Source organism: Podarcis vaucheri (genome assembly GCF_965113315.1).
Source record: "Podarcis vaucheri genome assembly, chromosome: 3".
NCBI lineage: Eukaryota > Metazoa > Chordata > Lepidosauria > Squamata > Lacertidae > Podarcis > Podarcis vaucheri.
In genome coordinates, this window is record NC_138761.1 from 91928349 (window position 1) to 91952149 (window position 23801).

Consider the following 23801-nt stretch of genomic DNA (forward strand, 5'->3'; position numbering starts at 1 on the left):
TCCCAGAGCCGAAGGGGCTGCTGCTCCTCGTCGCATGTGGCGTTTCTCCTCCTCCTCCTCCTCCTCCTCCTCTTGCAATCTCCCACCCGGGCCAGCAAGGCTGTTCCCGCCCACCGAGAGCAGAAGCGGGCGGCGGAGCCGGGGACTCGGCGCTTGCTCGGGGCGGTAAGCGCCTCTCGCCTCCGGAGGAAAGCGGAGCCCGGGAAGGGCGGCGGCCGGGGATGTGTTTGCCATTGGGAAGAGGTGGCGGGTGGCGGGGAGAAGCCGGGATGATGGTGATGGGCGTAAGCTGCTGGGAAGGGCCGGCCCTCCGCTTCTCCCGGCTGCCCGTCGCCGTGGAGGCGCCTTCCACGCGCGCTGCCGCCGGTTAGCTGGAGTGGCATCGGGGAGCCGGCCGGCCAGAGCCTGCGGCCCCGGGCGGGAAGCTGTGAAGCGGGCTGGCTGCTGTGCGAAGGCGGGAGCCGGGCGCCTCCGCCACCGGGGCTGCCTGGAGGTGCTGGTAAGGTCGTGGAGGGAACGGCCTGTGCAGGCGACTTGGTGTTGGCTTGGGAGGCTGCAGGGAGAGAGGTGGAGCGGCCGAGGAGCGCAGCCTGTGCGTAATGTGCGCGCGTGTGTGGTTGGAATTGCAAAAATGTCCCGTCCCCCCACCCCGGTCCGAGTCTCCGAGCGAGCCTTTCTCCCTGCCTGAACTCTCCTCCCTCAATTTTTTTTTTTTTAACATTTGTGTACATTTCCTCCAGAGAGCTCAGGATGGCAAATCTTGGTTATCCTTTTCCCCATTTTAACCGTCACAACAAATCTGTGGGGTAGGTTTGGGTTAGGAGACGAGGACTGTCCCAAGCAAGGTGAGCTTCATGACAGAGTGAGGATTGTCTCTGGCTCTCCCCCGGATTCTAGTCTGACTCCACTGCATCCACTTCCCTTAACAGAAACAATGTTCTTTCAGCTGGATAAAGGTAAAGGTAAAAGGACCCCTGACCGGTAGGTCTACTCGCTTTACTGGCTGAGGGAGCTTAAGTTTGTCTGCAGACATTTTTCCGGGTCATGTGGCCAGCATCACTAAGCTGCTTCTGGCAAACCAGAGCAGCACACAGAAACACTGTTTACCTTCCCACTGGAGTGGTACCTATTTATCTACTTGCACTTTGACGTGCTTTCAAACTGCTAGGTTGGCAGGATTCAGCTGGGTACCTGCCCTATAAAAGGTTGTTACAATTATTTATTAAATTTGTATACCATCCTCAGATGGTGGAGAAGCTGAAACTGGCTTCGAAATCCTTGGTTATGAGCTCACATTTCAGAGAGTTGTGATGACATGGCACTCAGTACGTACTCTGGGTTTCTGATATTTTTATTGCTCTCCGATGGTCCAAGACAGAGTTCTCAGTCAGATTTAAACTTTGGCCTTCCACATTGCGGAGATTTTGCAACCACGGGGTGTCCTGCATTACGAAGCAGCCCTTGCAGTTATATTGGTTGAAGTTCTGCACTTATTTGCCTGCCTTCGTGTACCTGTCACTTGGCAGCCTAGTATACTCCTTATCTTAGATGGTGATACTGTGCATTTTGTCTGAATAGCTAACTGCTCTGTTAGTTACGTTTAGGGTGAGACTTGGTATATACAAAATGATGCCCTATGAAAACCACTTGTCTGATATATTTGTTAAGTGTCAGGGTGGTTTCTTTTTTTGAAGAATACTAAAAGCCATGTGAACAGGTCTGTAAAAATGAGTTTCCCTGAGTCTAATATATAAATGTTGCTTGGGGGAGTGGTAACTCAAGGTGGAGGTACCAACAAGTTTAGAGGTCCTGTGGTACAGTCACTGATCTGATCTGGGCTGTACAGTGGTACCTCGGGTTAAGTACTTAATTCGTTCCAGAGGTCCATTCTTAACCTGAAATTGTTCTTAACCTGAAGCACCACTTTAGCTAATGGGGCCTCCTGCAGCTGCGGCGCCACCAGAGCACAATTTCTGTTTTCATCCTGAAGCAAAGTTCTTAACCCGAGGTATAATTTCTTGGTTAGCGGAGTCTGTAACCTGAAGTGTATGTAACCCGAGGTACCACCGTACATGCTTCGTCTGCTGCAGTGGCTGTATGCCTTGGAGGGCCTTGCAGAATTCAGGTGTGCAAATTTACAAAATCCTCCAGAAGTGACCTCTGGTCTTAGTCAATTTACAAATTATCTTCTTCACCAGGTGACTTCCTCAAGCAGTGACTATAGTATACTGCAGCGTTGGCCATTTGAGCCCGAGCCCCACATACTGCATTTTGAGTCACCCTAGTATTGCACATTCCTGGTGGTGAGTTAGGGGGCTTCAGAAACACAATGAAGACATGCTCTGGTGAATGCTACATGTCACAGCCCTGGGTGGAGCTACCACCCTTGGAAATGTCTTGGTGTCCCATTGTTCCTCTCCCCCCCTCTAATTATGGCCTCTAATTAACAGTGTAATGTCAGAATAGTTGCTCACCTAGGGAACTTGGATAAGGCCATCCCAGAGAACAGATACTCTAATTATATTAGGAGTAGAATTTGACCTGGGAGGCTGCTTCCCACAGCAGCCAATGTGTATGGTGTAGGAAGGAGCTGAATAGTTTTTTGTGTGTAGTTTTTTCTCTGTGTGTGTCTGTGTGTGTTGGAGATTTATGAGATGAACTTGTGGCTGGAAGGAACATTACACAGGGTGGGGAAGGAAACAAGCAACAGATCATACTGAATGGAATGAGGCTAAATCCTCAGAGAGTTTGCACACTGACATCTGACTTAAACCTGGGTGTGTGTATCTTTGGAAAGGCGCTGGTGTAGACATGAAATGCCTCGGAAAACAGCAGCCTCGGGTAGGAATTAAGACGTGAAGGGACTGTAGTGTGATACTGTGCAGCCGTAAGATATGTATTGCTGCAGACATTGTAATTCTGAAACAATTAGAGTAACTCTCTTTCAGTTGAATTTGTATGGGCTACTTAACCAATCTTGATTTTACCCTCTTTTCAAATAATAAACAAATACTTTATGGGGCACTGTTAAGAGAATAAATTTCTGTTGTGCATGCCTGGTAAGAAAACAAGCCACCCTACTTAAAAGAGCACTTGTCGTAACTTGTTAGAATTCAAATAGGTATATTTTAAACTTTCGCTTTCATTTTTTTTCATACTACAGTACTGTTTGCCTTGGAATTTGAGAGTTAATGATGGTGTTAGGTTGATGCAGCTTGGTAAGAGCAATGAGCTAGAAAGAATAGACATTCTGCATGCATCTTCCTCCTCAGGCAGCAAAATTCTGCAGCAGGATCTTTGGGCGTGTGTTAGTATCTGATACAATTGACCCTGACTATCCTAGTTGTCCTTGGGTTCAAGGTGTATGTGCTGACACTGAATAGTCAACTTGAGGGCATTCAGCTGCACAGTGAGATATTATGCCTTGGGGAAAAGACAAAGACAGGGTCTACAAGCCACTTATCTCCCATATACACTGTAGATCATAGAAGCTAGAATCCTTAATAGCACTATCTTTAATAGTATTTTTACCCTTTCTCTTCAGATACGGGGAAGATCTAGCTAAGACTGTGAAGTAACTGCAGACTTTGGGAATTTGCCAAGATGTTGGAGGAAGATCTGGAAGTGGCCATCAAAGTGGTGGTCGTTGGAAACGGAGCTGTTGGGAAGTCCAGTATGATCCAGAGATATTGCAAAGGAATTTTCACGAAAGATTACAAGAAAACTATTGGAGTTGATTTCCTGGAAAGAGAAATGCAGTATGTGTTTTAACATATGGGGGCACAGTTCCTTCTTGCCACTCTTTGTATGTCTCTCTCCCTCCCTCCCTCCCTGTGTGTGATGCTTTTTGTAAGGGCTGAGCTAATGTTTTCTTGGAGAAAAGTGTTGTGACACTATTCTTCCTTTCTTTAACAGAGCTGAAAGTGAGGCATTTATATGCTAATTGTATTCTGCAGACTTTCCATAGAAGTGCCACATTTGCCGACTTGAATAATAAATGTAAAAAAATGCACAGACTGTGTAAAAGACCAGCCCTTTTAAGGAAAGGTCTCATTTGTCAGATGAGATAGAAAGGTTGTGTGAATGAGTGAAAAAGTGGGGAATATTTCTGACAGGGAATAGCAGTATGTTATGTAGGGGACAAGAACATCACAGTAAAAGTAAGCTGGAATTTTAAAATTTCACTAACACACAGTAGTGAAGTCATTTTCACAAAGAAAGAGGGGGAAAGTAAGATGCAGGATGGTTTTCAGTTGAAATCAAGGCAGTGTTGTGTAGCAGTTACAGCAGTTACTTCTCATCCTTAGGTCCCCATATGCTGTTAAACTGCTGTTCCCATCATCCCTAGTCAGCATGGTTGATCGTTGTGGGGTGAGGGAAGTTGTAGTCCCACAGCCTTGGGTCTCCATATAATGATAAACTACAGCTCCTGTCATCCTTAATAATCAGCCATTCTACTTGGCAACAATGGTGATTGTAGTCAAACCAGAATCTGGGGGCCTAAGGTTTGACAGGCTGTTTTGGATTAGAACTCAGGAAACCTGGGCTCAATCTCCATTCAGCCATGAAGCCTACTAGGTTACCTTTGGCCAGTCACACTCTTTTCATTCTCACATACCATGCAGAGTTGTTGTGAGATAAAAGGCAAGGGGCAAGAACTATCGTGATAAAAAATGATTTTTTTTTAGAAAAGGCATAAATAATTTACAAGGAAGTAGGATAGATTTAGGTGTTCATGAAAAGATGTGGGGTATAAATGCTACTGCCACAAATGTACTTTAAATAACAAATTTATTTTGCTTTTAATAGTATGATTAAATATTGAGAATGTATGCTTTTTTTTTTTTAAGAGTCAACAATGAAGATGTCCGACTGATGCTGTGGGACACAGCAGGTCAAGAAGAATTTGATGCAATTACGAAAGCTTATTACAGAGGTAAATAGAATTACTAGCATACTGACATGTCGTATAGGAAACTGCCAATGGTTCTAGGCTGTGTTACTTTTGATGTCTCCTAAACAATGTGCATTGTTAGATTCCAGCCAGAGAGGATAAGAGGAGATGATCAGTTTTAATTGCAAAGCTTTTTAAGGTGGCTTTCCACATGGTAGCTATAAAGAAAGTCTGGTGTATTAAAAGCAGCCCTTAATGAAACAAAATTTAAGAACCACACGTCTAGTTCCTTCTGCACACCTATTTTGTTCATCCACATCTATTTTATTTCTTTTGTATTCTACAAAGTTTGACAGGGATTAATTAAAATTTCAATATACAATATAAAACAATACTCTATAACTGCAGGTATTCTCTACAACCCCAGCTCAAAGAACTTTGGCTAAGGCATAGACTATTGGGTTTCATTAAGTACACAAGGTTTCGTACTGCTTACAGTACAGGAGTGACTGCTCAGAATTCAGGTAAAATGCTTGCCAGTGTATATACTATTACCTTCCATTCACTGTTGGCAGTGGGGAGCAAGATAGAATATCATGAGTAACTTGTTCTTATAATAACAAGCAGTGGTGTTTTTTTGTTCAGATCCAAGTATTTGACTCCAGATAAGGGGCTCATTACATGGTTCTCTTTAAAGTGTAGTATAAACAACCCTAAGGAGTGATTTTGACAACTAAGACACCTGTTTACTGTGCAGCCCTTAAGACCTGAGTCAAATGTAAGAACAAAGTCTTTGGGACAATAAGCCATGTTTACTCTGGTATAAGTCCCACTGTGCTCAACACAAACTAGCTGGAAAATACTTGCTTTATTTGAATAAAGTAGGAAAAAAACAGTCCTGTTCCAGCTTCTTAATAGGTTTGATGTGGTTAACCAAATTTATCAAAAAAACGGTGCTTAATTGTGACTTTTAGGAGCCCAAGCGTGCGTGCTTGTGTTTTCGACTGTTGACAGAGAGTCTTTTGAAGCAATCCCTACTTGGAAGGAGAAAGTAGTATCTGAAGTCGGAGACATCCCTACAGTGCTTGTTCAGAATAAAATTGACCTCCTAGATGAATCTTGTATAAAGAAGTAAGTGCTGTTGCCATGCTTCGTGAAATCAGTTTTCAAATTGCTTAAATGACTTTGTAACGGTCACACAAAAATGCAAACAATTCAAAGAAGCGGCAAGTATTCGGTTTGATAACGGGCATGGATATATATGGCCCGTTGTGGCTAGCTACCAGCATGCAGGCCACAAACTAAACAAATATAGCTACATGTAACTAAAATACATAGTAAAACAATCTCATCCAAACAACAAAGCATCAATAATTAAAATGTATAATAAACAAGCCCATTTAAACAACATAATAATGAAAGCAGGATTTAGAGAGTATGTAGTGAGTACAAACGCAAATGAGGTGTATAGTTAGGTGGTGGTTAACTCTCCCCATCCCACTGGCCCCTGCAGTCTTACCGCTCCTGTTCTAACTCCAGTGGTTATTTTTCTTGTACTGGAAGTGAGTGTGGCTTGGGCAGGCTGGGGAGTGAAGAGGAGTAGCTCAGCACCTCTAGTCCATTCCCAATTCCACTTTAAAATCATTCATGCCCTATTCTCCAGTTCACACACCTGCGTCTCATGACATGGGCCTGGCACTCTAGGGTATAGTTTGGCCACAGGCTGTTTGGAAATGAATGGCTGCCTATTAAACATGGGTGGTGTAGGGGTTAGAGTGTCAGGCAAGGGCTTGGATGGTGAGGGTAGAAATCCCCACTCAACCATGAAGCTCACTGGGACCTTGGGACATTCACTGTCTCTCAGCCAAACCCTCTCCACAGGCTTATTTTGAGGATAACATGGGGAGCGCCCCTCTGAGCTCCTTGGATGAAAGATGGAATATAAATTTAATAAACAAATGTAGGGGATTTAGTTTAACTTGGTTTATGTATGCAAGAGCTATGTTTTCCCTGTTATGGCAGATAACAGATGAACTCTGAATATCTTGATTGATTGCATATATTTCATAAGGTGCTGTGATGGTTTATAACAGACTACTGTATATACAGTGGACGCTCGGGTTGCGAACATGATCCATGCGGGAAGCACGTTTGCAACCCGCAGCATTCACAACCTGCAGCGCCGCGTGTGCGCACTCGCGGGATGTGATTCGGCGCTTCTGTGCATGTGCAAAGCGCGATTTAGTGCTTCCGCGCATGCGCAAGCACCAAAACCCGGAAGTAACTTATTCTGGTACTTCCGGGTTTGGCGTGGTGCGCAATCCGAAGCGTCTGTAACCGAAGGTATGACTGTATTTTTAGTTACGTTTGCCCGCCCACTATCTGTTAGCTCCACCTCTTCAGTCCTTGTAGCAAATAAACCTAAGGCTACAATATTGTTAACAGCAATCTTCTGCTGCTCTTGCACACAGTTACCTTTCAGTAATATAATCTACTTTCATGAAGATGATTGATTAAATTTAATCTAAATTAATTGTGTCTGTTGTACTGGGGGGGGGGGGAAGAACCAGTGTCTGAAACAATTTTCTGCTCCGGTAAACAGTGAAGAAGCAGAAGCGTTGGCAAAAAAGCTAAAATTAAGATTCTACCGAGCATCTGTAAAGGAGGACCTAAACGTAACAGAAGGTAAGAATTCGCTGTAACTTTTCCGGAAGGGAATTTCAAATGTTGTTTGCTTATTTCAGTGATGGCCAAACTTTGCCCTCCAGCTGTTTTGGGACTACAATTCCCATCATCCCTGACCACTGGTCCTGTTTGCTAGGGATGATGGGAGTTGTAGTTCCAAAACAGTTGGAGGGCCAAGTTTGGCCACCACTGGCTTATTTTCTTATTTTCCAGCACTAATGTCAAGCCTAGTTCTCGCCGAAGTGATCAACCTATATCCATTCTTGTCTGCAACACCTAATTTTTAATGTTCAGGATGGACTGAAGAGCATTTGATCACGCAAATATCCACCTGCAGTCTAAAGTGGTACATCCCAGTGTTTACCACTTCAGTGAGAGCTAGGCCCAAGTAAAGTAACTTCTCAAGCTAAATTCAAATTGCAAAGGGAATGATCGAAAAACTAAGGGCTCTAAGGCTGGCAGCAGAGATGTATGGGAGCAACCATACCTTGGTAGTAGAGCACGCGCTATGCAGGCAGAGGGTCCCTGATATTGCCAGGTAAGTGTAGGAAAGACTCCTGTCTGACACCATAGATGTGACTTGATAAAAGGCAGCTATTTACATTCCTATAATCATGATGAAAAAGAGATTGGTTTTAATGTTGTAAAGCAGGGTTGGGCAGCTTGTTCAGCACAGAACAAACTGGGTGTACATATTTAGCTGTAGGTCATTCTTATAAATATACCAGGTGTTGGTTGTCCAAATTGTTCTGAAATGGTTTTTCAAATCAGCCCTTGACAAATCAGGTGCTAGCTTAATAATAATAATAATAATAATAATAATAATAATAATAATAATAATTTATTTATACCCCAGCCACTCTGGGCGGCTTCCAGCAGAATATTAAAATACAATGATTCATCAAATATTAAAAGTTTCCCTAAATAGGGCTGCCTTCATTTGTCTTCTAAAAGTCCAGTAGTTGTTTATTTCTTTGACATCTGATGGGAGGGTGTTCCACAGGGTGGGCACCGCCACCGATAAGGCCCTGTGCCTGGTTCTCTGTAACTTGACTTGTCGCAGTGAGGGAACCGCCAGAAGGCCCTTGGCGCTGGACCTCAGTGTCCAGGTAGAACTATGGGGGTAGAGACGCTCCTTCAGGTATACATGTGATTCATCCTGACCTGCAATATGTGTCTTATCTTGCATGTGACCACCTTCTGAGATATTCATGTGGTTGGGTTTTTCTTTTTCTATGGTCGGTAGGAGTTTTGTTACTTGGATTAGTAAGTAACAAAACTGGATTAGTAGCTTGAATATGTAAAACTGTGCATGTCTCTTTTTCTTAATGCCTGAAAGTTTCTTTATATATATTCTGCAGTTTTTAAGTATTTGGCTGAGAAGTATCTTCAAAAACTCAAACAAAGAATAGTTGAAGATCCAGAAGTAGTACACACAAGTAGTAACAAAATCGGTACGTATGCCGCCAGACAGTATTGCCTGCTGATAAAATGTAATGTTAACTATGGGGTGCCTGTTCTGTTCCTAGTGCATTTCAATGAAAGTGAAATAAAAAACCCACTTAATTTGCCAAATAGCTGTAGGGAAAATGTGCTCGGTGTGTGTGTGGCTATGATTTCTATTCTAGAATGTCAAACTACAGTACTAATGATGCCAGGGCATGTCAGCCACTTTTCTTAAAATCTTGTGCACTGAAGTTATGCAAAGAATGGACAGTGCAGAATTCCCTGCATATTGGCATTGTTTGAAAATATATAGCTGCCATTAATGGTAATTATGTCAGCGAAGATGTACAAGAGATGGCTGTTTTTGTTTTGTTGTTTTTTAAAGAAAAACTGGCACCTGATGAAAATAGCTTTGTAAACTGTCTTTTGTACATAGACACTGAACTTTTGTATGTAGCTCTTCTTTAAAGTATTTCACAGTCTGCTCTCCCCTCCCCTTCACCATTTCTTGTGTCTAAAAGTAAGATTTGTTGTGGCAGGGTTATGCCTCTGCTGTGCTTTAGTTGCCAAGTGATGAGTGTGAGTGCCAATGTCCGATAACTGAGGGTGAAATTCAACATAGCATTAACTGGAGTATGTGAGAAACGAGCTTTCCTCGCACAATGGGACTCCCTGCCCTGCACCCCCTAAACTTGGGGCTTCCCCTGACCCTTTAAGGGTCACAGGGAGAAGAGAAGGGAGGAAAATTCCATTGCATGAGCAGATATCATTCCAAGCAACAACTTAGTTGAATCCTGCCCTTAGGTTTTGTCTTTTTCCCCGCAAAAAGATATATTAAAGATTGACAGTAGCATTCATTAATTTTATTTAATTGTCTCTGGGATCTCGGCTTATGAAGTCATTATTTGATCAGGCACACATTTCTAAAATGGAAAAACTAAGGATAAATTGTGCATTATCCATGCTTTTACATTAAGTTGTATTTCTGTCTGTCTATCTATCTATCTATCTATCTATCTATCTATCTATCTATCTGCATATAGGACACATCTCACAATGTTCAAGATGCTCACAATTAAAATTTTAAAATCTCTCATATATTTCAAAGATGGTCAGTTTGCATATATGTAACTCCGTTTTTGTGCCTGTGCTTGATTTCAAATAGGTGTTTTCAACACAGCAGGTGGAAGTCATTCTGGGCAGAATTCTAACTTGCTTAATGGTGGTGATGTCATCAACCTAAGGCCAAACAAACAAAGGACCAAGAAAAACAGAAGCCCTTTTAGCAACTGCAGCATTCCCTAACACTCCCGCATAGAGAAGAAAAGATGGTCTGACACAGCTGCTCGGCTGAAACCCATAAGGGACACAACTGGCTGTAGAGGTGTTTTACCAGTGCTTTAGCAGATGTTGCACGCATTGGATCTTGCATTGATAGTGGATATTCCTGTTGCAATGAATTATTATCAGTACATAATGAGACCCCCAGCAGCACAAAAATAGAACCGTTGCCCCCATGCATTTGTTTTACATTCAATAGGACAACTTTCCAGGCAAAAGATGCGTTGTATTAAAGTGTACAATAGGTTTCACTTTATTAAAAAGAAGAAAAAAAAGTTCAGCTGAAATGCTTAAGTATTGGTACCGTTCAAGAGAAAATGCCTTTTCCTACTTATTTGACCACGTAGCTCAGTTGGGATTAATAGTTTGTTAAACTACCCTATGCACATTCTGGCAATATTGGCGGTGCAATATTTATATAGCTTATGAATTCTAGCTGCAATGTGTGTATAGAAAAACTTGGTCAGAGATTCAGGATAATAAATCAGGTACTGGGCCCAATGATAATTTCTGATAATTTCTGAACTGGCATCCTAAAGATGACTTCCACTTTTAAAAAGATTGAACAAACCTTTCCCAAATGGTATTGTGCATGCTTACATTCTCCCTACTCTGTGGGCCTTAACTTTTCTTTTTAAAAATTGTACGGTGCCAAAGGCAAATACTTCTGCTGCTACACCTAGATGTTTTAGTTAATTTAGTGTCATATGTATATACATATATATTCTAAATTTTAATGAGGCAAGCAGGTGATAAATGGTACAGCCTGGTAGTTCTATTTTCAATCAGCTCTGTTTTTGAAAAAATAGAACCCTATAGCTTATATATTAATGGAAAAACATGGCAAAATATAAAGAGATTTTTTTATCAAAGTGCTTTTGAGGACTTTTTCTAGTGCTTGTTGTAATATCTATTGAGCATCCCAGGTTCAGGGAAATAAGCCCCCCACCTTTTTGTTACTTTAAATACATACTTGTTCTTAATCATGCCGTTGTGGCTCTTATGCATAGTCTTAGAGCAAGACCTTCCAGGTTCATGGGACATGCTTTAAATAAACATGCATAGGATTAAATTGTTGGCCCATTAATGGTGTACCCCAATAAAGTGGGTTGGAGCCAGAGCTAAGGGTACATATTGGGATATGGGAAAAACTGACTTCCATATCCCTTCCTCTCTACAACAACCCCCCTGAACATGGTCCACTAACTTTTTTGAGGCTGAATGGGGTAGGGTTATGAAGGCTCTCTCTGTGGATTCTCCCTCAGCTCTCCTATGTCACAGCCCACCCCATTCATCAGGATGGCAGCATTTTCAGGGCACTTGGGTTGAGGGCATTAGTTGTTTTTAAAAAATCTCAAGCTGCAAGATCATTGGTAAAACTTTAACCCTAGTTCTCTTTGTTGAAGCATGCATTTATAAGATTGCTTTCTGTTTACATGTTGTTTAATATTTCTACAGTATTTCTGTAACTAAGTACTGTCACTACCAAATTACTCTGATTCTAAACTTTGGATATTAGTAGCTGAGGAATGTAATTATATCCAAGGGCGAATAACATGACCTGGAGCTCTGGCAGCTGAATTGTACAGTTCTTTTGAATATTGATCTCGTTTCATGAATGTTACTTTTCAGCTACCTGATAGATTCCTTTTAAAACTATATCCATCAACCTTGAAATATTGCATTGTCCGTCCTAAGAGAACATCCCACAGTAAGTGTTATATTTTGAGAGAGGGCTTCTGAAATTCCATGAACATGCATATGCTAAAACTAACATACTTTTTTCTTCGATGGGAGTCTTTGCCTAGCTATCGAGTAACATGGAATGAAAAGTATATAGTTATACATACATAATGAATAGCATAGGATTCCTTTTGCTTTCATAACCATTCCCATTGCTGGCAATGAGTTGGGCATTGCAGTAATCAATCCCTTACTTCATTATGAACTGTTGGATTAAGTACCTTATTTTTAAACAAGTGCATTTACTCACTGGATGGCTGTAGATGTATGGGTCCAAACTGTATTAAGTCTTGCTTTGTTTTGACAAATGCAAGAGCATATCAGCAAGTTACCAACTGTCCACTGTCAACTCAATCTTACTTAAGTATCTGTGGCTCTGTGTGCACATTATTTTTATATGAAAATTTTTACATTAAACTAGTAGCCTTACATGTTTTGTACTTGTGAACAGAAGGAATCTGATCTCAGTGATTTTTTTACTTGTTTGCCTTTGTATAAAATAGTGCAAATGTAATGTGTGTTTATAACATGTACTTGTGCTGCTGTACGTTGAGGTTTGAGCGCATACTGTTTTCAGAATTTAAAGCTTGAGTTGAGTGCCTTTAGTAGGCTAAAGATTGATAACGGACCATCCTAGATATCTCTAGGATATCTTTTCTTAACGCCAGAAAATTATTACAGAAGTCATCTGTAATGCATTTTCAATATAGATGTATTAAGTACAGAAGGAAGATGCACTACCAGTCATTTTTGTATCATGTTCAACTACGAGTCCTGTTGGCAGAAACCCTGCACCAGGATTTCTGTTTGCACAAGGGGGGTTCCCCCACTTTTCCTCCCCACATGCACCCCAGAGCAGCACATAAGAGAAGGAATTGTTCCATCTGGCAAGCCAACATGCTTGCACTGAGGGATCAGTCAGAGTACAGTGTTGAATTCCTGCCTAATGAGCAACTGCGTTAATTGAAAGTCATTGCTAGATGTCTAAGCGAGAAGACTTTTCATGCAAAAAACAACAACTCTGCATATGTTGCTAAATGTATGGGTAACACTGCCAGCTTTGATAGTTGTGATAGTTGGCCCATTTTGAAGGAGGGAAGTGGGTCCTGCTAACACCTCTACAGCGGTGATTTGCGCTGTTAACCAGCTATCTACCTTGCTCTTTGTCTACAGTCCCAGGCTAGAAAACATCATTTTTCATGCAGCACTGGATACTGGAAGTGTATCTCTCTCTGCTTGTTCCTTTATATGCACAAAATAGACTCCATTGGTATTGTCTGTGTGCCAAAGCCTATTTCCATACCCCTGTTCCCCTTAGGTGAATTGGAACCTAAGGATTTTAACCGAAAGCTGATTTTCCATAAAACTGGCATGCAGTCAACTGGTATTTACTAACATTCTTTTCCTAAATCATAATATGCCTTGGATACAATGCAGTGTCTGCCGGGCATTCACCTATTCTCAAATTTTTAAAGGTGCCAGTTATGTTATAGTGTGCCTGATTCTGAGTTATGTTTCAAGTCTTAACTATTGTAGGATAACAAAAGTGACTGGTATTCTGTCTGTTTACTGCATTTATTAATAAGTTGTAGGCAGATTTTCATTTTTTAAAAAAACAGAAAACCTCCAGAGCTGTTTACAGTAGTAAAAACTATGCTAATGAAGTAATAAACATCCCTCAAACAGCAAAATATCATTGCAGTGCTGGAATTATTAAATCAGCATCAGTGGACAAGGGAAATGTCTAAGTGAGGAAGTATGTTTTAAATAAACAATTGAAACAATTGCGCCTGCTATATTGCAGAGGGGAGCTTGTTCTAAGGGGCCTGCCTCTGCTGTTCCCAGGTGGAGTTCCACTGGTCATAGTACTTCATAGTACATAATGATGCATCAACCTCCCCCCAGACCCACCTGCATAACCCTCAGCATCTGGCTTGAACAATGGTCAAAAAAATCATATTGTGATTGGACTACACAAGCATCTTGTCCATGTTTGTAGGATGAAAACAACTGAAACTGGTGCCACCAAACCAGGCATTGGACACCTCACCTGGACCTGGAAATAATGGCAGGACTCAAGTTCCTATGAAGGCAAGCCATTTGATTCTCTATACGCCTAGCATTGTCACAGCAGGCTTCCGAGAGTTCCACCATCTCCTTTGCAATGGTAGATGCCAATAAACCCCACTGGGTGGGCAGGTCAAAGATGCATTGGAGGCGACTAAGGAACCTTCATTGCTTCCACCACAATAGGGTGCACAGCACAATAGGTTTGGTCAGCTTCGCAGCGAGTCTTTGTGCACCAGCTATCATTTGGCCTTCCACACTACTCAGAGCGTTGCAGAAAACTGGGGAGCAATTTCCACAGCCATAACAGAGATGTAGCAACTGGCGACCAAATTGATACCTACACGTTAAGATTTCTGAGCAGGTAGAGTAATAGAGGGAGTGTGACTAGAATATAAAGTTTCTCACAATTTGCCTTATATAGATAGATATAAATAAATAAATATAACCTTTACCAAAAAAAAAAAGGCTATGGAAGTGTTTACAATGTAGAGTGCAATCTACTTTTATTAATTTTCAGCAAGAAAAAAGTGCACATCGTTTTCTTTGCATCTACTGCAGCAATCCACTTACCCCAGAATCCTCTCCCTATGCAATGCTCATTTACCTGCCTTTTGTGTGTGTGTGTGTGTGTGTGAGAGAGAGAGAGAGACAGAGACAGAGAGAGAGAAAGAGAGGAAAGGAAGTGTGCGATGTGACATTTTTGCACATGATGGTAGACACTGAAGCTTTCTAGAGAACAAAGCAAAACAGGGATTGAGGAGCTTCTGGAATTCAGCGGATTTTTTTGTAACAGAAGTATCAAAATACTAAAACAGTTAACTGTACGGGAGCAAACCAAATACAGCTTATGAAAAGTTAAATCATTGGCACATCATCAGATGCCTACATTTTAATACTGATATCAAATATGGCTATAGCTACCTATTTTAATATATCCAGGACGCTACTATTCCCCACACAGAGTAAAATAGGCTGGATAACTCTGGGGGAAGAAAAGCAATGGATTGAAAACTGCTGGATGTTCATGTGCTTCTACAGTCCTATAGCTGCTTAATCCTGTATCTGCCGCAGAGTGAGGAAGCGCTTCATATGAGTCCATTTTTTAATTGGTAGTCTTCTCACTGAGGGTAAAGTAAGGGAATTTTGCCAAGCTTCTTCCCTTTTAGCTAGGCCTCTGTGCTCTGAACGCCCAAGAGTTGGTTTAAGGGCTACATAGACATGCAAGGTCCTCTGGTGTTGCTTTTTTCTTCTTCTTCAAATTCCAGGGAAGCAGCAATTCTTTGATTTATTTGATTTCACTTTTAATCTTTCCCGTTGTTGCAGAGGTGCCTTGCGGTGGATTTCTGGTGCTCCAATAGCATGATGGATTTTTCAGAGTTTTCTATGTTTCTGAGAAGAGTCTCTAGCCGTCTTTTGATTTTCTTCTGATCTTCTATCGCACATCCAATTACAACAGACTGGAATTTTTGGTTAACAGGTCCAGCAGGCACCTCAGATGTACAAGCACCATAAAGCGACATTAAGCGGCTCTTGGAGTCTTCCAAATCATCCAATAGTTTGCCAACTATTTCATCGATCATCCGTGTGGCATGTAATAGGGACTCTTGCTGCTGGGGATTTCGGATGGTTTCTACTGAAACCTCCACCGTGAGGGTTCTGCCCATCAAACGTTTAGCAGTCAGACTGAGTTCTTCTCTTTCACCTGCATTTTGAAAGTGGAAACGTTTTGGTTTTAAAGCTTTACATCAAACCAACGTGCTGTACTAAGTTGGAAAAGTCAAGCGAAACTAGTAGTATTATTTGTATAATTGCCTCTTCTGCCGCACAACATAGAAGCTGGGAGTGCAATCATAGTTCTAGTGGGCTTGCCAAGAGATTTTTTCTCTTAGGAGAGGGTTTTGACTTGGCCAATATTGCAGCTATCCATGCAAAATAACAAGTGTTTCACTACCAGGCAAAGGGGCTCAAACATTGTATGGTGTGTTTTCCAAGAATATGAAATTATGAGTTTTATGAATGGTACACAATTGGTGTTGCTCCACAGATGGAAGGCACCCATCAACAATAACAAGGAAGGGAATAATTTTGGGTGATTTCTCCTGTCTCCCTGCAACCTTCTATTCCTCACCCCAATAGGACTGGGATATCCACACGCCCATGGCACTTTGGAGTGAATTTTGGGAGCTACAGGGAGTAAGAGAAATTGCCAAAAATAGCCTCCTTCCACCAATTGGCTACTACCCTATACTGTATATCTTTTTTTTCATTTGCCCAAAGTGAGTGAGTGATTCAAGAACTGCTGGACTCTTACCTTCACTAATGTTCCTCATATCCTGGCTGTTTTGTATGCCATGGATCATTTCTAGAAGTGATTCCTTTTCCTGCTCCATTGAAGATGCTGTATCGCGCAAAGCTTCAACCCTGGGAAGAGGAAAAACCAAATAGGAAGAGAGTTTGTAAACAATCAAATGTTACCCATACTGACGTTCTCTAGCAAATAACTAAAAATAATTGCTCATTCATGGCGGTACCAATTCATTTTACATTTAGAGTAGATAACTAAATTACTTGCGCTGCCCATATTTTTCCCTAGCATGCAAATAAGGGCGGAAGAAGGCCGTTGCTACTGAGAAAATGGCACGGTGAAGAGATTAATCCACTTGTGGAAATTGCTGCTTTGGCCTTTTTGAATGGAATTCAACTATTCACACACACACAACTGCAATTGTGTTCCTGCAGGAAGGTTTAAAAACATTTTCTTGAAATTGGTTTGGGGTTTGCTTTATTATGGAACGAGGGCCAATTGGGGTAATCTCCCTCAGAAAAGTGATGCGGGGAAGGGGTTTAAACATGGCATGGCTCTTTTACTGTATAAAACTTTTGAGACTGCTGCTCATGGATCTGCTGAGTCATGTCTGTTTGATCCTCTGTTTCAGCTTCAGGAGAAGTGGTGTATTCAGTCATGAATGTCTACAGAAAGACATTTGCACTAAAAAAACGCTCAGTGTTATGAGAACTGTGTTCCCTGCTCTTGAAAGATTTAATGGGTCTCTTCTTCTACTACAATGTATGAAGAGGCTTTTATGGGTCAAATCAATGCTGTGTGTGTGTGTGTGTGTGTGTGTGTGTGTTTTAACTGTCATGCCCACTGTTACATTCATTCACATATCTCATTAGAAATCTCATTAAAATATTCAAAGCCAACCTTACCAGCAGGACTAGAATTCCTAAAAGTGTGGTCTTCCGCTTCCACAGAAGTAATTTGTTATGCTGGAGTTAAAATTAATTTCACTATCTTGTCGATCGCCTACATTCATTCTACACCGACAGTGGTATGGTGGTGTTATCCCAGTGGAGTTTTATGTTTGAAAACAGAGAAGTCCGTATTGTTTTACACCTGTCTTTTCCAAACTGTTAACAAAAATATTCATGAAGCTAAGGTAACAGAAAAGCCTTGAGCTTAGTTCTGTGTTTGCCTAGTGCCTCTTCAAACTGCTGATGGGGGAAAAAGCACATGAAGGGGTGCTTTTTCGTACAAAACAATTATTCATTAATTAATAATATTACAATGGTACCTCGGTTTACATACGCTTCAGGTTACAGACTCTGCTAACCCAGAAATAGTGCTTCAGGTTAAGAACTTTGTGTCAGGATGAGAACAGAAATTGGGCTCCAGTGGCGCGGCGGCAGCAGGAGGCCCCATTAGCTAAAGTGGTGCTTCAGGTTAAGAACAGTTTCAGGTTAAGTACGGACCTCCGGAACGAATTAAGTACTTAACCTGAGGTACCACTGTACATTTATATCCCACCTTTCCTCCAAAGAGCTCAATATTCCTCTCCAACCCATTTTATGCTCACAACTACCCTGTGAGGTAGGTTAAAACCTGTGAGTGAGAGACACTGACTGGTTCAAGGACACCTAGTGAGCTGCTTTCTGCTCACGGAAATTAGCATGGTGGAGAGAAACTCAGGCCAGAACTCCTTCTCTCAGATCTCTAGCTCTGTGTGAAGGGTTCGTTCTGTCAGGAAGAGTGTTTTATCAAGTGTGCAGCCACCTCGTTGAACGCTAGGCCTCCATCAACTAGCTGAACTTCCACAGCCAAACTGTTCACCTTGGCCCAGTCCAGTTCTAGGATATCCTCTCTTATTTTTCTAAGCTAACTTCCTTTTTTGGAGATGGAAATATATGTTATGAAATGCAACAGCAGGAGCAGCAAGCTATTTCAGCTTCAGCAGGATTTGAAGGAGATAGCTGTAATGCTCTAATGTACTGTAATATAGTTTTCTATTTCTACTAAGCAGCAAACTAGTACTGTACCATTGTTTCTTATTCAACAGGTTACAGCTCTGGCAGGGTTTGTTTGTTTGCTACCAGTGCCTTTAGCAGCAAGCTAACGATGCAAAAATTAAGTATGTGAACCCTTCACTTTATCACAGGAAAAGCTTCCTCGGCTAAGTTCATTCAGGTCACACTCTTTTTAAGGCCAGAAATAGGACAGCTGGGGCGGGGAGGGGGGGAGGCTTAATTGTGTGCCCTCGTTTGTTCCCAGGTTTTATTTTGTAGAGTCTATTTTTAAAAGGTGTCCTGTGAATTCTTCAAATGGTAAGAGCCTATTTCCCACCACCAATGCACACACCTGGATGTTAGCAGTCAGGCAACTCAACTGTTTGGGCTTAAGCTCTGGGGAATGGAAAAAGATTGATAATGTTTCTGATATAAAGATTTCCCTCCCTTAAGGAAGTGGAGATGGAATGGAAGGTTCTCATTTTGAATCACATATTCTTGACAAATTAAAACCCTAAGCATATTTAGCATTGAGCAAATCCCATTGAGCCGAGTGGGGCTTAGAATCCTTAGGGCCCAGGCATTGCTAACAAAAAAAAGGTGCTCAGACTCCATATGGTTTGTGGAATGACAGCTGGGGCTCCCAGGTCCCTCCTAGTTTGGAACTATATATAGGCCTCTCCCACCATGCCACCTGTGTACGTCACTCATAAAACTGGACCATCTTGCAGCAGCAAATTTCTTCCTCATTCTTACACAGATACTGAGGGAAAGTGTGAGGCAGCTGCAACCGGCTATGAAGTTAAAATGCCCCAACATCCTGCATGAGGTTGTAGCTCTTGGAGCTACACACACACTCAGTTACTGAAGCATAAAATAATTGCTTGCATGAGGGGGAAAACACCATTTCAAAATAAACATGCATGTACACGTATCAAATCATATGACACTATTCAGATAAAAGCGACCAGGAGCAGCGAACAAATATTTAAAACAAACATTTAAATATTCAAATCAGCCATCAATCATATCTGTAAAACTCAATAAAAAAGGAACAACAGAGAATAACAAAGGTCACACTGAACTAAAACAGTTGAGAAAACACAGAAGAAAAGAGCCTAAGCAACTTTTATTTATTTTATTCTATTTTATTTTGACAAAGTAATAATCATAAATAAATAAGAATAAAAATAGCATTTTTTTAATCTGTTGCTGAAATGGCATTAGATAGAGAGAGAGCATTCCAGAGTTGGGGTGACACAAATGGAAATGCTCCATCACAGTCCACCTCACTTCTGCATACAAAGGGGACTCAGTGATGAGGACTCAAGGGACGATATTAATAAACAAGGATGTATTTGTGGTCTTCAAGGTATCTTGATCCCAAGCTATTTAAACTTTAAAACTGAAGCCTGAAATTAACCAGGTGAAATGTGTTTCTATACATCCAGTTTCACTTAATGTTCTATTATTAACCGTATTAACTTCTGTTAATAGCCCCACGGACAGCGAGCACCTTGCAGTAAGTTGCAGTAATATGTTATCACCTCCATTCCCTTTGGTATAGGGCAGCAGAAGACCCATATCTTCCGCAGCCTCCTATCTGACCTAACCAACTCTCCTGCTTGCACCACCAGAGCACCTCATCAGATGTCAATGAGTCCTTAGATTCAAATGGCAACTCAGCTAACAATTCCCTGCGAAAGCTTCCAGCAAATCACTTCCAATCAACCTCTGTTATTTTACATCCTGACCACTGGCCAGGATGGGGGTAACAGGTGTACAGTGGTACCTTGGGTTACATACGCTTAAGGTTACATATGCTTCAGGTTACAGACTCCGCTAACCTAGAAATAGTACCTCAGGTTAAGAACTTTGCTTCAGGATGAGAACAGAAATCGTGCTCCGGCAGCGCAGTGACAGCGGGAGGCCCCATTAGCTAAAGTGGTGCTTCAGGTTAAGATCAGTTTCAGGTTAAGAACAGACCTCTGGAACAAATTAAGTACTTAACCTGAGTACTGTATCACCCCGTCAAGAGCACTGATTTCGAAATGCTGGCTTCCATTTAAGGAACAAGGCCTTGTTTTTAAAGTAGGAAACTACCTTGTATGTGTGTATTAGCAACTACAGTACCTCTCCCCAAATAGTAATGACAAAGGTCAAAGTGCCTTCTGGTGGACCCTGTCTTACACAGATAGGTCCCATGCATATCCAGTAGTGGCAACAGTTATGCATGGGGGGGGGGGGCTGAGAGATGGCATTTTAATTCTTCACAGTGCCCCAGAGTGCCAAACTCATGTCACTCTGGAAAATATAAATGGTGGCTTGCAGTGACATGCTGGGTGAGCCCTGACAGCTGCCCCAGGGTGTCAGGTGCTGATGCCTGCCTTCAACTTAACATGTCTCTTGACACAATACACAGATATTAAAATGCACACAAGAGGTTTGGTGACAGAAGCACCCTTCACATATTAGGCTGAAAGTGGGAGAGCAGGACTGGGTGATCCATCTCACCTCAACTTTCATAAATTCAGCTCAAGGAGAACAAATATTCTCCTCTTCCCCCCCCCCCAACGTGAACCTTACTTTTCCAACTGCAGAGAGAAAAAATCCATTTAAAAATACTAATCCTATGGGCATAGGATCTAAAGACGTAATGGCTAGCAGTATGGATGGCACACACGATCCTGTGTCCCCCTCATTCCAGTTCATATGTGAAAAATGCTAGGATTTCAGACATCACTTTGGATTGCGAAGCAATAATCGCTGCTTTCCCATGCCCGACACCGCTGAAACCATACCTGAACAACAAAAGGAAAACTGGCTGCGGGGGCCGAGACACCCGGAGGGACAAAGCAGCACTTTGCAAGTTTGCAGAGCGATTCTAATCAGGGGATTATTAGAAAGATAAGATTAGTGAACATCCCTCGCACGGGACTTAACAGGGAGCCTGGCAAGCAACAAAAGCCAGCCCCATATGGAAACCCTTCAAAAGGAAGACACGGGAACCCCGACGGGGAGAAGAAGTCATCTTATGATTTGACTCTGCTTTTTAATGCCCATTGCAGGAGAGCAGCTCTCTCTCTCTCTGACTCCCTACTTTTTGCAAAGCTGCTAAACTCCATCCCTCCCCCCCCTCTCTCTATATATATACATATCAAGCCAAGCCAGACCACTGTCCGCCCCGTTCCCTGGCCGAGCCCGGCGGGTGTTACCTCCTCTCCAGCTGGTCCAGGCACTCGAGCAGGCGGCTGGATCGGTCCGCCATGGAGGTGGAACGGAAGAAGCGGCCCCGCAGCTGCCCCCCACCCGCTTGCTGCTGGCCGCCGGCTTCGGCGACGCTGGAGCTGCTGCTCCTGGAGCTGCTAATCTTGGCCTGGGCCATGGCGGGCCGCGAGAGCAAAGACGACGTCGCCGCCGCCGCCCGCCGCTTGCCTGGAGAGCGTCCCCGCAGGCAGGCAGGCAGCGACTGCAGCAGGGCTGACACCCGACGCGCCGCCAAAGAAGGAGACGAGCCGCCTCCTCCCTTAGGAGAAGAGGGGCCCACCCCGCCCCTGCCCGCGGAAAGCGCTCTGCACATGTTCAGAGGCGCTGCCGCCTCCCAGAACCCATCGCGTTCTATCCTTGCCTGCTGGTCGCAGCACTGGAAACGGGGTCTGTGGCTTAAGGTGCGCCCTAGGGGTGAAGGGAGCCCGGTGGTGTGTCATTCGTTTTTGTTTAAATGAAGCCCTTTATAGCTGTTGCCAGCCTTGGTGAGAGAGGTGGCTGCAAATGGATGCCTTAGAAGAAGGGCCGTTTGTCTTCGTAATGGGCAAAGGGACCTTGTGTTGGATCAGCAACCCTCCTCCTTCCCGCCCTCTTTCGCGCCTTGCACTGGGAGCGTCATAGGGCGCCATCCCTGCTTCCCATTAAGGACATGCTTCTTGGTGCTTTCCTTTCGCAGCTCAGCTAAACGTGCCCCTCTTGCTGAGAAAGTGGCTAACCTTTTTTCTCTCCATCATCCTGACGCATATCCTAAAGTGGAGAGGCTGTAGGCTTTTTTAAAGGGGGGGGCACTGCAGTCCCTGCAGTCTTGAGCTGGAGCCAAAAGTTTGATAGCTTTACTCCCATTAACTGCACTGCAGTTGTTCTCAATTCTTTTCCCTCCTCCTCCTTAAAAAAAGAAAAGGCAAATCACCTCGTGGGGCGGGGGGGGGGGGAGAACCCACTGAAGATTTATTACACACTTCAGCAGGAACAAAGCAATTTTTTTAAAAAAGTGTTTTAAACAAATATTATTTAGAACACATAAAACACAACCTTACATTAAAAACACACGGCACAATGAAAAGGACCCAAAGGCAAGGCCACAGATAAATGTCTGTATAGTTTCAGGGTACAAAGTAAATTACTGTACCTGAGTAGCTTAGCATAAATCTGCAAAAGGCTATTGCAGATACTACCACTAAATATTTGAATCTTTAAAAAGATCAACTGATTAAATAACTGGGCATTAACATTTGGATACATTATAACGACAATTAAGTGAAACCACAAAATATTTTAACTGTGGAACTGTTGGTCTCACCTCTATCTCCTGGTTAGGACAAATTTCATTAAGATGAATCTGCTTTCAAAATGTTCCCTTTATTTATCAACCTACCTCTTAAACATGAAGCTGCTCCTGCAAGATGGCAGAAAACAATACTAAGCATTACCTGTACTCAGTGTAGGAAACTCCACGAGTAACAAAAAGGAATTGGAAGGGGGTGCAGGAGTTGACTGGCATTGGTAGGATTCTTTCTGATAAAGCAACTACAGCAGAACAGGAAGAAATCCAGGTAAATTTAGCTAACCTCTTGTAGTTTCAAAATAATGACAAACACGCAGCTGTCCCATACAGGGATGGAACCCGCAATCTTGGTATGGTTCTTGGCTGCTTTTATTTTGATTACTTTATGTAACATTGAATGTTTCCTGAGAAGGGTACTTGTGTAAAAGAAGGTATATATATAAAAAAACATGCCAACATACTCGTTTTGGCTGGTGTGAAACGAACAGAAAGCAAGCTAGCAGCAACTAAGTGAATGGGGTGTTTTGAGGACCATCCTGCATACTGCGCTCATCAGAAACATTTTGAGAGACGAATGTGCCCTCGCTGCATACAGTGGTACCACGCAAGATGAATGCCTCGCAAGACAAAAAACTCGCTAGACGAAAGGGTTTTTTGAGCTGCTTCGCAAGACGATTTTCCCTATGGGCTTGCTTTGCAAGACGGAAACGTCTTGCAAGTTTGTTTCCTTTTTCTTAACACCGCTAATACAGTTGCGACTTGACTTCGAGGAGCAACTCATAGAAG

At 42.6% G+C, this 23801-nt stretch overlaps 2 protein-coding genes across 5 annotated transcripts; one reads left to right on the top strand and one right to left on the bottom strand.

Moving 5' to 3' along the window:
• The first annotated feature begins 7 nt into the window (after positions 1 to 7).
• Positions 8 to 13893, top strand: RAB23 (RAB23, member RAS oncogene family). 4 transcript variants are annotated; one of them, XM_082218390.1, is made up of 7 exons: positions 8 to 165; positions 3545 to 3758; positions 4851 to 4936; positions 5869 to 6025; positions 7497 to 7579; positions 8941 to 9033; positions 10191 to 13893. In XM_082218390.1, exons 2-7 carry the CDS (start codon positions 3604 to 3606, stop codon positions 10328 to 10330), a joined length of 714 nt encoding a protein of 237 aa, XP_082074516.1. In that variant the 5' UTR covers positions 8 to 165; positions 3545 to 3603; the 3' UTR covers positions 10331 to 13893. The 4 variants fall into 4 exon arrangements, with proteins under 4 accessions (XP_082074516.1, XP_082074517.1, XP_082074519.1 ...); XM_082218391.1 differs by lacking the exon at positions 8 to 165 and adding an exon at positions 377 to 499; XM_082218393.1 differs by lacking the exon at positions 8 to 165 and adding an exon at positions 823 to 845.
• A 761-nt stretch (positions 13894 to 14654) lies between these two features.
• Positions 14655 to 22491, bottom strand: BAG2 (BAG cochaperone 2). Its single transcript, XM_082218382.1, has 3 exons — positions 21679 to 22491; positions 16491 to 16600; positions 14655 to 15881 (listed from the first exon to the last, which is right to left on the bottom strand). Exons 1-3 carry the CDS (start codon positions 22041 to 22043, stop codon positions 15481 to 15483), a joined length of 876 nt encoding a protein of 291 aa, XP_082074508.1. The 5' UTR covers positions 22044 to 22491; the 3' UTR covers positions 14655 to 15480.
• Positions 22492 to 23801: the final 1310 nt, after the last annotated feature.

Excerpts from the sequence above, each read along its gene's own strand:
- BAG2 (XM_082218382.1), bottom strand. The coding sequence starts at position 22,043 with ATGTGCAGAGCGCTTTCCGCGGGCAGGGGCGGGGTGGGCCCCTCTTCT. Across the intron at positions 16,601-21,678 it reads CTGGACCAGCTGGAGAGGAG|GGTTGAAGCTTTGCGCGATA; the intron begins GTAACACCCGCC and ends TCCTCTTCCCAG. Across the intron at positions 15,882-16,490 it reads TATGAGGAACATTAGTGAAG|GTGAAAGAGAAGAACTCAGT; the intron begins GTAAGAGTCCAG and ends TTCAAAATGCAG.
- RAB23 (XM_082218390.1), top strand. The coding sequence starts at position 3,604 with ATGTTGGAGGAAGATCTGGAAGTGGCCATCAAAGTGGTGGTCGTTGGA. Across the intron at positions 4,937-5,868 it reads TACGAAAGCTTATTACAGAG|GAGCCCAAGCGTGCGTGCTT; the intron begins GTAAATAGAATT and ends TGTGACTTTTAG. Across the intron at positions 7,580-8,940 it reads GGACCTAAACGTAACAGAAG|TTTTTAAGTATTTGGCTGAG; the intron begins GTAAGAATTCGC and ends TATATTCTGCAG.